The 15,917-nt window shown below is 39.2% G+C and overlaps 1 protein-coding gene across 1 annotated transcript; it reads right to left on the reverse strand.

Annotated features, from left to right (window-relative positions):
• Positions 1-5,812: 5,812 nt before the first annotated feature.
• Positions 5,813-10,173, reverse strand: TTA2 (fibronectin type III domain protein (DUF1423)). Its single transcript, XM_077354184.1, has 2 exons — positions 6,846-10,173; positions 5,813-6,715 (listed from the first exon to the last, which is right to left on the reverse strand). Exons 1-2 carry the CDS (start codon positions 9,865-9,867, stop codon positions 6,144-6,146), a joined length of 3,594 nt encoding a protein of 1,197 aa, XP_077210299.1. The 5' UTR covers positions 9,868-10,173; the 3' UTR covers positions 5,813-6,143.
• Positions 10,174-15,917: the final 5,744 nt, after the last annotated feature.

The raw sequence follows: 15,917 nt of genomic DNA on the forward strand, positions 1-15,917 counted from the left end.
CTTTTTGAGTGAAAAGAGATGGAGAATGATAAACAACAGAAAGGAAGGGAACAAGCTCTTACTGTAACATGTGGGAAAAGCAAGTATTTCTCAGCAAAGACAGATCTCAAGGGAACCCAAAATGAAACCATGAAAGAAGATGGGACTCGTGATAGCCGACGCGGCGAAAGTCTGAATGGGGGCATTAGTTTCAGGGCGGAGCAATGGAGCCCAGGTCATAGAAATGAGTGGGAAATGCTCGGTCTTTATCTCCATAGATTCTAATGGCCAATCTCATATTAGGGAAGCGGGAGTTTCAATGATATATTTTGTATTCATATGTAGTTCAAGTATAGTTGCTGCTCAACTGAATGTATCAGCATAGTAAACATAGTTTAGGCATTGCATTTCAGGTAAATCCTGCCAACAGAAGCTCCAAAAATGTTCTGTTAGGTCCACGTCACTGTAGAAACATGGATTCAATCCATTGTGAAATGTTCACTCCGAGGCTGAAGTTGGGTTTCGATGCATGTTAAGTAGAAGTAGAAGAAAAGTAGATGATGGTCATTTTACAAGATAAAACAAAGTAGTAGTAAAAACATGTTTACTTTCCCTTGCCTCAAAAGGTGAGATGATGTTGGATCAAATATCAAGGATGGGGTGATGAGCAAGTGTTTATACGGCCATTCATCATATAAATTCTCATGTTAGCAGTAGACAAGTAGAGTGAACAGGGCATGGCAACCAAACATTCCTGGGAAAGGGGAAATGACATCATTTTACTTTATTTACTTCATTTTACCAGACACTCCTTCCTGCAGAGACCCAAAAGACTTCTTGAACTGCCCACAAGGCGATTATTTAGGCCTAAACATGTTAGATATGTCCTTTTAGGAGAAAAGGAAGAGTAACATGGAGAATATCAAATATTTAAATGAAGAGAGATCACAACTGTAATAATGGACAGACAAATCTTTAAAGAAAAATGGACATATTAGCTTGTACAATTTTCAGATCATCTCCCTCAATTATAGTAGGAAAAAATGTTGACAATTCACAGGGAGTATCTGCAAGCTTGATTCGTATCTGCAAGCTTGACGAGTATTTCAACCTTATAGATGGGAAATATCTGAGCCATATTTTTCTTCTAACCTTTCAAACATCATTTAAATGATGAAATTGACCTAAATACAGAACGATGAGACAACAAGCAGTCCAAACTCTTGAAGGACAACCCCTATAAAAGAACAGGATCCTACTGAACACATGTTTAACACTACCCATCAGGATGAAGTCTCGTTGCTAAACATGTCACTTTTGAAAATTTCAGAACTTCAGTAGGAGCACTTGCAGGAGATTGTGTCTAGTTTCATTTCAATCCTAAATATTAGCCTTAGAACTTTTCAGTAACACACACAATTATAGGAACAACTCAAGCAATGCATCTAAACCAGTAGAGGATTTCAGGTTATTTAAATATCCAGCCAAATCAACATCCTAAAAGACCTCGTGAACTACTATCCGTGACAATCATAAGAATACATCTACCATTTTCTTTGCACTTTTGTTATCTCAAAGACCTGCTTGATAGTTCAAAATGTGCTCCTTCAGGTTTTGCATATTATAAAAACAACTGGTTGATTCAATCCAAGGTATTGTCTGGCCCCATAAAACGTTAGATTGTGCAGTTCCCTCCCTACATTACTGAAACATAATGGGATTCGGGTAGTGAACGGCTCATCCTTCACACAATTTGAACTGTTCTTAACAAGTTTGCCTCTAGGTTCTCTACAAATGTGGATACTGGCCCATGCAGAGATCATCTTATCCAGAACAAGAGAAGAAAGACAATAAGAGCACATGAATCTTAAAATAAGTTATCCCAAAGATTTTTCCAGTTACAGATAAATAAGGTAAACTATCCTAGTGAATTTTTAAATTACAGTGATCATAGTACCCCAAAATTTTCTTGTATAGTCTGGCATCTTTTTTTGTTTAACTTATGCCTGTGAGAAATGTTGCAGTGGTTAAAACTTGACAAACCATAAAGTCAAACAAGTCTTCAACAGGCCAATATACTTTGTCATGTTGCTGATAGGGTGGCCTCCACAAGTAATCCTCAATGAACAATCACAGCCATGTGCATGAAAGTGGATGAACATTGATAGAAGCTTTATTTGGAATAATTCAAGGAATGAATATAATGCAGATAGTAGATGCACAAACCAAGCTTCAAACAACAGTAAGAAAACTATATTATACTTTTCACAAAAAAATAAAAAATAAAAAAACAATTAGAAGGAACCAGAATCCTTTTTTCCCTTTTTTTGAAGAGAGAAACCAACATCTTAAAAGGTAGGGTCTAGGGGCAGGAAGGAACCATGAACATAAGGCCAAAATCAATTCACCAAATTCATATAGTAATTGTGGACTCGTACAAGTATATTGAGAAAACAGTTGAGCTACGTGCCAGGTGCATGGAGAACTGCCTTCGGTCCCCCAAACTGACTTAAGGAAACATTCGGCCGCCCAACGACCTATAATGCTAGTCACCTTCCACAGGGGCTACAAAGTAAGCCCATTAGATAGAACATATAAATTACATAAATAAGCCTTAATATTTCAAAACTACTATACACTCACATGTGTGTATAGCCGCTTCTGCACCCTGCCAAATTTGCAGGGTGCTTTAGCATGTTGTGACAACCATCTCACAATAACCATAAATCTTGCCTATGTTTTAGGTGATGTGGTGGTTACAAGTAACATAAACACACTGTAAAATTGCAGGATGGATTATCATTTGCACTTTGTAGATGAGTTATTTTTATTTTAAACAGGGTCTGCACCTATAATGCTAAGATACAGATATGAATATGGACATGGATAGGAAGAGCGGAGATATAATTTGGCATTTCTTGAAATCCTGGTGATGAATATATATACAGTATACCATGCTGAGATACAACAAGGCATGAATAAAAATTATAAAACATAACTACGTTCAACTCAGAAAAATGAATTTGTTATATATTGATTATGGCAACAAAATTTAAGTTGGAAATCTGCAACAATTGACAAACAAGAAGCATGATGTTTTTAGATTTATGATGTATCAATGCGAAATAAGGGTTCAAAGTTCACAATTGCCAATGAAAAAAATGTCAGAACTATTGAACAAAGCTCCATCGGTTCCAAATTCAAGACTTTATCGGTGATCTTAACTATCTCCATATTTGAAGAATCGGGAAAAAAACATAGACATTTAAAAGTGAAACTAGATGATATACACAAAAAATAGACATATTTGTGGATGAGATAAAGGAAGAGTAAGCGAGTCCTCTTGTTTAAAAAACAAAACAAAAAAAAGAGTAAGCAAGCTTCAGTGATGTTAGAAGTGTATATGTGTCTAAGGGCATTTTGGTCCTTGTACTCTTTTATCTTTTATATAAATACATAGGTGAGGGAAGCTAATCCTCAACCCACCTTCTCTCATTCTTTTCTCTTCACTTTCTCTCACACAACAAGTGAGATAAAAAGAAAAAGAATGTGGAGCTGTACAATTAAACCATGAAATATCTACCATATAGAAAACCAATGAAGGCTACAAATCTCTTATTATGGTCGCTTACCAGTGATTTGATCACAATTGCAACTCAACCAAGAGTAATCACCATCACAACTGGAAGGAGGCAACCTTATATGGAAACCATTATCTTCAAAAGCATATATTTAAAAATTTCAGCTAAGATGATCTTATAGTAGTCCTAAATTGTCATCAGTGAGACAAGAAATTATATACAACATTCAGCATCCCTGTCAATGAATTAATTGAAACTGTGGAGAATTTATTTTTATTTTTTTTTGGGAGAATTGATATACAAATGGCCCCAACACCTTCCCCTTCAATTGGCAATTTCCGCTACCTGTTGAGTAAATACCACAACCTATTGAGTAAATATATATATATATATATATATATATTTTAATGGTAGCAATTTTCATTAAAAAAAAGGGGGGGAAGACCGAGGTGGTCAATCCAAGAAAGATACAGAACCAACATACATAAAACATAAAAAGGCAAAGAAAACGCTCTAGGGGGGAGATAGTCAAATATCTCAAGGCCCTCCTTGTGGACACCCACTCTCGCTAATCTGTCCGCCACTGCATTAGAGGACCTCCTGTTATGGATAAATGCTATCAAAGTGCCACCCACTATATCCCTAATCTCATTAAAAAAAAACCTGAGTGAATCTCCAAAAGGAAACAAACCAGCAAGAAAACGGCTTTCGCGCTATGGAGCTACTGGATTCACCTCAATGAAAAGCATGCTTAAAGTAATGTCTTTCTCCCCTAGAACAGTACGGTGATACAGTACACTTCACACCACGCCAATCTCTCTCGAGGCTGCAAGACTGTTAAAAGAAAGAGTGAAAAGAGTGAATGCCTAAACCCGTATAAGCCCGAGTCCTTATAGAGTTTACAGTTAATAAATGAAGAAGGCTTTGAGCTTGGCTTTTTCAGACCCAAAATAAGCGCTTTGATGCGTGGACTGTAAGCCATAGTTGGAGTTCAGTCCCTTCCAATATGAGTGTCAGACTTGCACTTCGGGCAACCGTTCCAAAGATCCAAAGCTAATACAAACTTAAAGCAGGGAAGAGTTTTCACCCAAGATATAGTTAGAGCAATGAGTTTCACAAGTAGGAAAGAAGAAGATTTAGATACTCATCAAAGATTCTGGCATTTCTTTCTTTCCAAAGCACCCATAATGTGGCAAGGAAAGATACATTCCAGATAATCTTGCATTTCTTCTTCCAAGGCACCAACGACCAACCTTCCAAGAGATATGGGAGAGAAGAGGGCAGACCCAACTCACGAAACCTACGAAGGATGCTACTCCAACCTCCCTAGCTAAAGCACAGTGCAAGAAAATATTTACTCAACTGCCCCCTTCTCAAGAAGGGGTAGTTGAGTAAATATTAATTGTGGAATGCTTAGGCTAATCACACAATTTTAAGAAGGCTTTTTCTAGTCTTTGACCTACCATCACATGGCATGTACATGTGGTGATCACGACCATTGATCTGTTGAGAGAAGTTCAAGACATAGAGGGATCCCACACACTTGGTCTAGGCCTGCAAATATCAGCCATCAGAATTATTTTGGACATCCTGAAAATAACTCTTCTAACCGAGAGGACATAGGATTGTCTGTTTGGCATAGAATCAGGTACAGTTGTATGGTTTGGTGATAGCCCAATGAAGTAATCTTAATTACCACAAACATGCCACATGTATCATGGGCCTGGGACTAGAAACAGAAGGCAAGTTGGGCGACTAGCCTTAGCAATAGTCATATTATACACCAGTGTTTGGAATTGTACTAGTTATGATTAGTATCCATTCCTTGGATAAACAATACTTCCATGTCAACTAAGGCCACTAGTTAAGAAAAGAAATGCCTATTCTTAAAAGAAGACATTAACTTTCAACTGTGTACAGACAGACTAAAGTTGAAAGGTACTGACTTATGCCTTACCTAACTTGATTCAGAGGGACTGCAAATGACAGGTTTGCTTTTCTTCATTTTTTAACAATATTAAATGGAAAAGGGAAAGGCCTCTTAAAAGCAAATAGTACTGCAAGTTCATTAGAGATAAAGAACATCAAACCACAAAATCACCCGAGGAAGTGCCACACCAAGAAAGGGGACCAAATGGAACATTGTCAATAATAAAATCAGTAACGTTATGACAGTGAAGTCTAGTTGTATGCAGAACGAAGTGAAGTCTAGTTGTATGCGGAACAAAGGTGAAGCACTCAAACCGATGACATGATTGGTGAATCTATATTTCTCATTCAATTTGATTCCATAAATGGAACCCAACTGTAGCACAAGAGATGGAGCGTTCTCTGTACAAACCCCAGTTAGATAGACATAAGATAAGAAAAATAAAATAAAAGGCTAATCTGGTGAGCTAATTGTACAACATATAAACTCTAAACTGCATGATAGCAAATGAAAAAAACTAAAACCTACAATCTGGCAGATGAAGTTCGAACCCAAAAGGTGCCCTACAAAGTACAATTACCTGAGATTGATGTCAGGTCATTGAGACCCCATATATGTTTCATAACTTTCATTTTTTTTTTTCGAAAGCCACATCATGTACTAAGATTACGTTTTGTAGCCTCCATTTTCAGCAACAGATCTTTAATATCTGCTTCCATTCTAATCTTCATATTGAAGTACTCACGGTGTGCCCTTTCCAAAACCTGGAGCTCTTCAAGCTTTTGTCTTCGTCTTTCCTCAACCTCAACCAAACGTAACTTTGCGATCCGGGTTGTATATTCTTCATCAATCTTTTCATTCTTGGCAACTGCAATGCGTTTTAGGCCTTCAGCTTCTCTTCTAGCATCATCAGCACGCACTTGGAACATTTTAGCTTCTGCCTGTTTGATCCTCACAATGCTTTCCAGCTCATCCACGACAGGTTTCTTTTTAATGTTCAATGGCAAATCTGGGACCTCGGTTCTTGTACCTACTCGATCCCAATCCAATCTGGGAAGAACACCACTGGCATTGTCCATGCGAGGAGCTTTCTCCATGGAAACAGATCTAAGCCACATCGCGTCTTGGCTTGGACCAACCATCCCATTACTTCCTTCTCCAGGGTTCTTCTGGGATAGCTCCTTCACTGAAAAAGAAGGAGCCTTGACAAGCTTGGAATCACTTTCTGAAATTAGAAAAGAGTACAAAGGGAAATAAACTCATGGTTATGTTCCAGAACTCAATAGCTTAACAATACAACATATAAATTCAAGTATGCATACAGAAGTGTTTATGGGAGAAGGTAGATAGCTTACCAGTCAGGAATGCCATAAGGCAAGTATAGACCTCGGAAAGATTGGACTTCTTTTCCAGTTTCTCCAGCATCCGAGCAGCCACATCATGCAGTTGCTTCCCCCTAGCATCATCACTGTCACGAAAGATCCTCCTCACATATTCAAGTTCCTTGTAAAGGGTTTCTGCCTTCCAATCCTTTGCACATGTTTTGAACACTTCTTTCACAAAGCCAAACATCTCAGAAGGATGATCACAGGCAACACAGTGAAACTGCATTTCTGTTGTCCCTTGAGCCCCAGTGACACTCCGCCCATTCCTAATATGAGAATCCCTCAAAGCACAATCCGTATGGCACCAATGAACACATACATCACAGCCAACCCAGCTACACGTGTTAGACGCCATATCAAACTTTGAACAAACAATGCACATGCATGCACTACAGAACCCGTTCTTCTGACTGCAAACCTTGCAATCACATTCATCCACAGGCAAAATACTCCGACAAGTAAGATTCCTGCACTTCAAATTTAGAAAGATCTCAGATAAATCAGAAGAAGGGATATTATTTGTCTGCCGAAGAAAATCTTGACGCCCAGTCTTAAGAGCCACCAAGATCTCCAACTGAACCCGGTGAGCGCTCGTCAGTGTCTCTAATGCAAGGTCAGATCTTCTTCGAAGTGCTTCCTGTAATGCACGTAGAAGTCCATTCTTATCTTCACTCTCTATCATCTCACAGATGCTCTCCTTTAGATATGCGATGGACTGTTCTGCCGTTTCTTGAATTCTCCTAGACATCATATGTATTGGTTCTGAGACTATCTTGGCAACAAATCTCTCAACGACACCAATGCCACCTAGGGCAAGTTGTTCCATCTCCCTTTGACCACTCTTAAGTAAACTACCGTTGTTTCTTTCTCTCATGACCCGTTTCTTATCCTTACTATGTTCCGACCTAGTTTCACGAGAGCCAACACTGTGAGTGGGGGACCTGACTTCATCGTACCTCAGCTGTCCTGACAACTGCCGAGAGAGACTTGACTGTCGTTCTAGGCCATTGGGTATTCCAGAACTTCCTTCGGATGCTCTAAGATATTGTTGTCCTTGGACGGCTTGACCATTTAAAACACCTTGTGAAGATTGAGATGCATGAAGAACCCCATTTCCATTCTGTAATATTCTTTGATACAAGGGAACTTCCTTGCGTTTCGGCTCGTTTGAAGACTGTCCTGGCCAACTGCCATGAGAAACTTGATCAACTCCCTGAAATATAGGATGACTACCAACTGAATGTTCATAATTTTCAAAGGAGTTTTGTGTGAGATAGCAGCTAGGATTGTGGATGAATGGCTGAGAACCTGGAAAGGAGCCAGACGCAGTAAAACCATCCGAGTTGGTCCGAAATGTGGTAGCTAAAGAGTGAACACTCCTCCCGCGACTTGGGGAGTTGGGGTCTTGTTGGCTTTGATCATGGGAAAGGGACAATGAAATATTGGGCAAGCCAAGAGAAAGGTCAAGTGGCTCCATTTTCAGCTTCTCTTCTTTCTGCTTATTTTCACCCGTATTGTTTATCTTCTCTGTCTTTGCAACATCAGAACGAAAGAACAACTCAAAACCCCTACTGCTCGGTCCTTCCATAGTATCGACTCTGCCAGCCCGTGTATCTCTTCCCATCCACCCACCATCTTCCATACGATTCTCCTCAGTGGAGAGCGAAACAGCCAGGCTTTTACCTTTGTCCTTGCTATTTTCAGTTAATTTATCTGTCAAGAACTTCAGTGTTACTTCAGGTGTGCTATTTTGTTCCCGAATTTCCTTATTAGACTCAGGAAAACCAGTGCCCTCTGCTTCTGCCTCAAGGTTTATATCTTTGTTCTGTTCACCATTCAACGCAGAGGACTTCTCAGCCACTGTTTCCTCAATGGGTTCCTCTTTTCCCCTGAATTCTGGTTCATGGTCAGGGGAAGGTAGACATTTTCGTTCTTCCTCCAACAATTTTCCCTTCTCTCCACCTCCATTAGCTTCCAAATCTTCTTCCTTGCCACCCAACTCATTCACATCACACTCTGGACAATCTGCCACCTCATCAACTTCCTCAACAGTATCTGAAACTCGCTCCAATGTCCCACCATCCAGTTTTTCATCACAAACATCGTCTTTAGCCACTTTATTGAGCTCTAACTTTTCTTCCTCCAATGATTTCACTTCCTTCTCTGAATTCATTTCCGTCTCAACCCGACAATTAATTTCAGACTCCTTGCAATCCTCAGCATTCACACTTACAACCTGTTCCAAATCACGTTCGGGCTCAAGCTCCCCCTCTTCCATTTCACTACTACTGCTCTCTTCAGTCTTCTTCAACTCAACACTCTTTGTTTGCTCACTACCAGAGTCCTTAGAAGACGGAGGCGACTTAACAACATCTCTAGACCCCTGTGGAGATCTTGTAATTGGAGATATCGTAATTCCTCTATCCTCAGATCCAACTCGATTCGCTCTATCCTCCGAACCAACTCGATTCCCTCTCCCCGAATCGAATCCAAACCTCAGATCCTCCTCCCCATCTTTGCTACTAAATCTCCGCCACGCTGACACACTCTCCTCTCTCCTTGACCTATCCCTCTCAGATCTAAACCCTTTAGGGATCTCTCTCCTCGAAGACGAAAAACTCTCAGATCGATGAATCCTCTCACCACTATATAGATTACGCGGCGAAGACAGAGGGATCTGACGATCGGCAAAATCTCTGTACCGATCAAAACCCTTCCTACGCTCAAAACCATCAGATTCGTGGTCAAATCGCTTCCGAGAAGGCTCAAAACCATCAGATTCATGGTCAAATCGCTTCCTAGAAGTTCTCGAAACCTCACGTTCTTCATCTAGGGACCGATCATACGCCTTTCGACTGTTCTCCGATTTCGTATAAAGCCTACGATGAGACGATGAACGGTCCAGATCTTGATCTCTCCTTCCCCAATCTTTACAAACCCCCTTTTCACCTACAGATTCCAGATCTTCACCATGCGATCTCGGCCGCTTCATAGTCGGAGATAAAATTCAAAGAAAAACAAACTAATGACTAGAATCTAGCTGCGAAGCCCTAGTTTTTTGAAGAGTTGAAGTTTCAAACCCTAAGAAACGAGGAAACGAGAAAAATCCAAGGGTAAAGAGAGGTACCTGCTATAGCCGGTGATTTTCCAGACGGAGATGAACTCCGACGAAAGGATTCCGGTCGGGTTTTCCCGGCGAGAAAGAGGGAAGTTACAGGTCTTATTATCCATGGAGAGGAAATAAAACGTAAAAAAAGAGAGAGCAAAGAAAGAAAACCATTGCATGTAGTGAACAGAACCTTTTATTAGAAAATGCGTGTACATATATTCAGTCAACGCAGTTAATGTGCTCAGTGTTGAATGCTAATATGCGCTGAAGTGCGTAGTACGCACCTACTCGCTTTCGGGTTGGCGAAAGGGGAAAATCTTGGGGGTGTGTAGGTAGATCTTGGGGGTGCGTAGTGCGCACGTCTCGTTGACAGTTTCGTTTGGCCGATAGCGTTTCGTTGAAGACAGCTCACCGTCTTAGATTCCGTGTCGGGGCAAGTTTTTTTGACTCTTTTGACAGTATTTTGACGCCTAGATATTATCGAAGCTTTTGCTTTTTGACTCTCTGCACCCGCTAAGCTTTTTATATTCAAGGAAAAGACTTATAAAACGGGATTTGGTTTGGAAAATTCAAATTGATTTTTTTTTGGGGAAAATTCTAAAAATATTATGATTGTTATCTGAAAATCTAAAAAAAAAAAAGAAAAAAAGGTAAAGTTAGCTAATTTCTCAAAAAAGGGGTGAAACTCATTCCAATAAGTGTTTTAAGGACAAAAATGCCCTTCTGTTGGCTTTCCCTCCAAGAAAGTAAACAATTGATCACAGTGCATTCCACCTAACATCTTTAATTTTTTATCGTCTTCTTCTCCATGCCCAAATGAAACTCCATTATTTGTTTTAAAATTCCATTGCAGAGAGGTAAAACTCTATCTCCTAAAATCTAGCATTGGATCTCTTTATTTTTCTTTGGCTATCAAACCTATAAGCTTCTCTGGTAGGTCCATTGTGATTAAGGGTGTCAATTTTGGCTCGGGCTCGGAAGCTCGCTCGAGCTCGGCTCGAATCCTTAACGAGCCGAGCCGAGCAGGCTCGTTAAGCTTAACGAGCCGAGCCCGATTTAGGCCAGGCTCGGCTCGGCTCGTTAAGGCTCGTTAAGAATTTAATATATTTAAATATATATATTATATATTAATATATACACTAAAAGGGTTGTCCAGGGAGTGAAAGGGGGCGGCAAAATATGTCACTTCATTTTAGGAACCCAATTTGTTACTTGGACCACCCCCCATAATGTAAAAAAAGTAGTGAAATTACACTATATAGGGCTGTCCAGGGAAGATGAGGGGTGTGAACTTAATATAATCCAAGCTCGGTAAGGCTCGCGAGCCTGACCGAGCCGAGCCGAGCCCGAGCCGAGCTTTTGAGCTTAACGAGCCGAGCCGAGCCAAGCTCGGCTCGGCTTGTTTACACCCCTAATTGTGATACATTTGCATAGGTTTAACATGTTCATTACAATGCTATGGTGTATTGTCATCATCTTGGTTATTTGTTAGGAATTTGTTATGGTTTTGTTAGGAATTTGTTATTGTCATCATCATCTTTACAATGCTATGATGTATTGTCATAATCTCTTTATCTCTCTATTGCCCTTTAAGTTTATATGTAGATGAAGTCTATACAATTCAACCACTATTTAAATGTGTAGAAGCAATATTTTATTCTCGGAACCACTGTTGATATCTGGGAACCAATACTTAAACACTCAAAAGCAGCAATTATACCTAAGAACTACTATTTACCACTATATAGTGGTTCCGATGGAGGAATAGTAATTCCAAGGTATAAATAGTGGTTCCAGAGTAGAAATAGTAGTTCCAGAGTAGAAATATTGCTTAACACAATCTGATTGGGTGTCAATGTTGCAATGAATTTATGAACAATGGGTTAAATAGTTTTCTAAACACTCAGATGTTATTGTGGTTCATAGTTTAGATGGCCTAATACTTGTGAGAATGACTATATTTATAGTGTTTTAAACACTCATTATACCTAGGAACCAATAATTATACTTAACAACCACTATTTATCATTATGTAGTGGTTCCAAGCTATAAATAGTGGTTCCAAGGTATAAATAGTGGTTCTAGAGTAGAAATATTACTTCACACAATCTAATAGTACTTCATTGGGTGTCAATATTGCAATGAATTTATGAACAATGGGTTAAATAGTTTTCTAAACACTCGGATATTATGGTGGTTCATAATTTAGATGGCATAATATTTGTGAGAACAACTGTATTTATAGGGTTTTAAACACTCAGAAACACTCACTATACCTAGGAACCACTAATTATACCTAAGAACCACTATTTACCATTATGTAGTGGTTCCAAGCTATAAATAGTGGTTCCAAGGTATAAATAGTGGTTCTAGAGTAGAAATATTGCTTCACACAATCTAATAGTACTCCATTGGGTGTCAATGTTGCAATGAATTTATGAACAATGGGTTAAATAGTTTTCTAAACACTCGGATGCTATGGTGGTTCATAGTTTAGATGGCCTAACACTTATGAGAATGACCGTATTTATAAAGTTTTAAACACTCAGAAGCACTCACTATACCTAGGAACCACTAATTATACATAGGAACCACTAATTATACGTAGGAACCACTATTTACCATTATGTAGTGGTTCCAAGCTATAAATAGTGGTTCTAAGGTATAAATAGTGGTTCTAGAGTAGAAATTGGGGTGGGGGTGAGGAGGTGTGGAATTGATCTTTATGGGGAGTGGTGTCCGCAAACGACGTTTGGGTTTTTTTTCTTCTTTAAATCGCGTCGAACCGGTCGACCCCTTTTCACTTGTTTTACACCTGTCTGACGGAATGGTAGAAAGGTCGACTTGCAGGTCGACTTGTAATTGGTCTTCCTACCTATTTGGTCAAATGGTGAAAATGTCAACCTGTCCTGTAGGTCGATCTATCCAGGCAAATTCTCACATGTTTGTACATATGCTACAAAGGTCGACACTCATTAAGCCAATTTGGCACCTGTTTGCGAAGAATGTAAAACGAACGACCTTCAGGCGAAAATCTTGTCTTCTCCGGCTAAGAGCTCGTCGTTTCAAGAGGAGGGGGATTTCAGTTTTAAAAAAGAGTAAAAAACAAGAGAGATAAGGAGGAAGGTAAGAAGATGGTAGGTGAAAAGTCCACAAAGGGCATTTTCGTCCAAAAACACTCATGGGATGCGTTTCCCCCTCTTTTCAGAAATTAGCCAACTTAACCATTTTTTGAGAATTTCGTATAAAAATCATATTTTTTTAGAATTTTTCCTTTTTGTTTTTTTGGTCGGGAGGGTCGCACCTTCTTTGTGGGGACCGCAAGTCTTACTTTCTTTTAGTAGGTGGCTCCACGCACGAGCATTGGATAACAGTCACCGTACGATTGAACATTGACATGTGTAGGAGGATGATCTGGTCTGTGGTATATTATTGTCATAACAAATATAGCGTACATTTCTCGGTCCCACTCTAATAGGATGATTCTAGACAATTGATCAAGCATGATGAAAAAATAAGTTATTTAAGATGCTTTTAAGCCGTTGATATTTTCAATTCGTAATCTTATTAACGAGATCTTTGTTCAGTGTCGGATTTAGACTCACTTATTCTTCATGCAATGGCCTATCAAATCAACGGTCCAGATCATAAATCATATAAGCCAATTGAAACCTATCCTGATCATTATCGTTCTTTAAGAAAAGGATTGTCTTGCTAGTCAATCTCAATTTCTTAAACTAGTCGTTCATTCGAATCTCGACTCGACAAGAGTCATCGAGAAGTGCATGGCCGATATTTAATATTTTTTGAAAAAAAAAGTCATATATTTTATTAGAATTTTTTTTAAAAAAAAATGCAGGCTTTGTTAGGCTCCTTGCTAACATACACTCTTTGGGCCCCACTTCCACTTGTTTAGATGATCTGATTCGTTGATCTGAACGGCAACTAGGGGCATGTTCGGCAACACTTCTCATTCTCGCCTAAATAATCGAGCGGAAACGGAGTGATGTGAAATTCTAGAAACGGTTATTTATCTCTTCAAGGAATCCTATTTTTTAGTTGACAAAGTAATAAATTTTTTGGAAACGGACCTTAGCGGGTCACGCAGCCGAACATGATTTTTGAGATTTTTTTTGGCTTTCGTCATTCTCCGCCCCCAAAAAAGGGGAAAATCCCGTAAAAGAATAGTTGCCGGACACACCCTAGATGTCTGGATAAATTGAGATTGACTAGTTTATATAGTAGTTCTGCTTTGAGGAGACAATGTTCTTTCTTTTAACTCCACTTGGAGCTCAAGTAGGAAATGCACCATCCCAAGTAACGTGAAGTGGTTAGGAGGTTTATATGGTCCAAATGTTATGTTCTATAGTTTTTGTTTCCTCTTATTCAATTTTCAAATAACCCCTTTTGGCTTTGTTTGGATTACGGGAATTATCCAGAGAGAGAGCTTCAATGTTTTCCCAGAAAAAAATTCCACCAGAAATATTTCTTTAGTGTATGTGATTCTAATGGGATACACATCTACATTCATAGGAGCCATTCATAAAATAGCCACATCATGGATGGGCTCTAGCAGACAAATCATATTGGTCAAAACTATCCTAATCATCAAAGAGTTCTTCAGTCCTAAAGGGCCCGTTCACTGTGGGGATAGCTACCCGGGCTTTATTTTATATCCTTGGATAGACTTGCCATCGTCTATTTGAGTGAACCTTTCTTCTTGGATAAAATGTTACCATAACAGAGTTGGGGTATAGCAGAGAAGATAATTTCAAGATAAAACTTATCCAAGAAGGATAGCTAATCCAAGAATCTCAATCCCTACAGTAAACAGCTTAAGAAAGTCCACTAGGGATGGTTAAGATGGTCTTGTATAAGAGGGCAAAATATGTAGACAGTATTAGTAACACCCACAAAGAGATCATACACGATTTCACATACACAATGGAAATAAGAACACTGCTTTCTTTGTAACTTCATGGATTGGTCTAAAGTGAAAAAGGCCAAGTTGGAAAACATAACTCGGCTGCTTTTTCCCGTAGAATTTGTTTTCTACTAGTTGACGTGTAAGACTTGAATTCATGGAGAGCGACGTTTAGTAATACAAAAATAGTGGAAGATGTTCTTTTGATAGTGAAACTGGAGTTTTTATATGGTGTGAGGCTTTACAACTATACGGTGGAGGTACCACCCATGATATTCGATTCAACAGCAGCTGTTGGATCAAATATCAAGGGTGGTACCAAGGAATTATAACTGTAAGGCCTTAAAACTAATAAACAAAAGGAAAAGAAAATTAACAAACTATGCCCTGCATCAGAAACCATTGAACATGTGATAACACAAGGATGCTGTTGGTGGGTTCTCACGAAGAGCCTCACGGGTGTCTGTCTGTGGCAAAGTAAAAGAAAGTATTTGATATCCATTGTTGCTCTGTCTTTTTCCATTGTTTATTACCCTCTGTTTTTTCTTTTCTTTTTTCCTTGGTCTCTACGTTAAGGAAGGTACCAATGCTTAGCTTGTGGAACGAGTCTCATAAAATATCCGAGAATTTTATATGAATATTGCCTAAAACAAAATAATGAACGGGAGGGACACAAAAGTAGTGGATCTGATTGCGTCCATTGGTTCGATATCCTGAGGTCCAAAATTATTTCAGATTTCCACCCCATTCTTATGAGATGAGAAATTATATGATGAACCGTCTAAGTCACGTTGCTTGTGGTACTTCAAAAGTACTTCACTGTCCTGGACATTATTATTGCAACTTAAATTACATTGATAGCCGAACTACCCTACCAGCCCATTTTATTCTACATCAAAAATGGTATCAGAGCTACTGAGGGCAGATGGCCCGCCCTTGTACATCCCTGATCGGGCACCATGTAATTTCTCTGGTTGCTGAAGTCATTGCCATTTGCATGCTGAATGCT

The sequence above is a fragment of the Tasmannia lanceolata genome, unplaced genomic scaffold, assembly GCF_043159265.1.
Source record: "Tasmannia lanceolata isolate RefF3 unplaced genomic scaffold, GAP_Taslan_0.1 ptg000015l, whole genome shotgun sequence".
Lineage (NCBI taxonomy): Eukaryota > Viridiplantae > Streptophyta > Magnoliopsida > Canellales > Winteraceae > Tasmannia > Tasmannia lanceolata.

What these genes read in the sequence shown, in the direction of transcription:
- TTA2 (XM_077354184.1), bottom strand. Translation starts at nt 9,867, where the DNA reads ATGAAGCGGCCGAGATCGCATGGTGAAGATCTGGAATCTGTAGGTGAA. An exon ending in CCTTATGGCATTCCTGACTG is followed by an intron (nt 6,716 to 6,845) that starts GTAAGCTATCTA and finishes TTCTAATTTCAG; the next exon opens with AAAGTGATTCCAAGCTTGTC.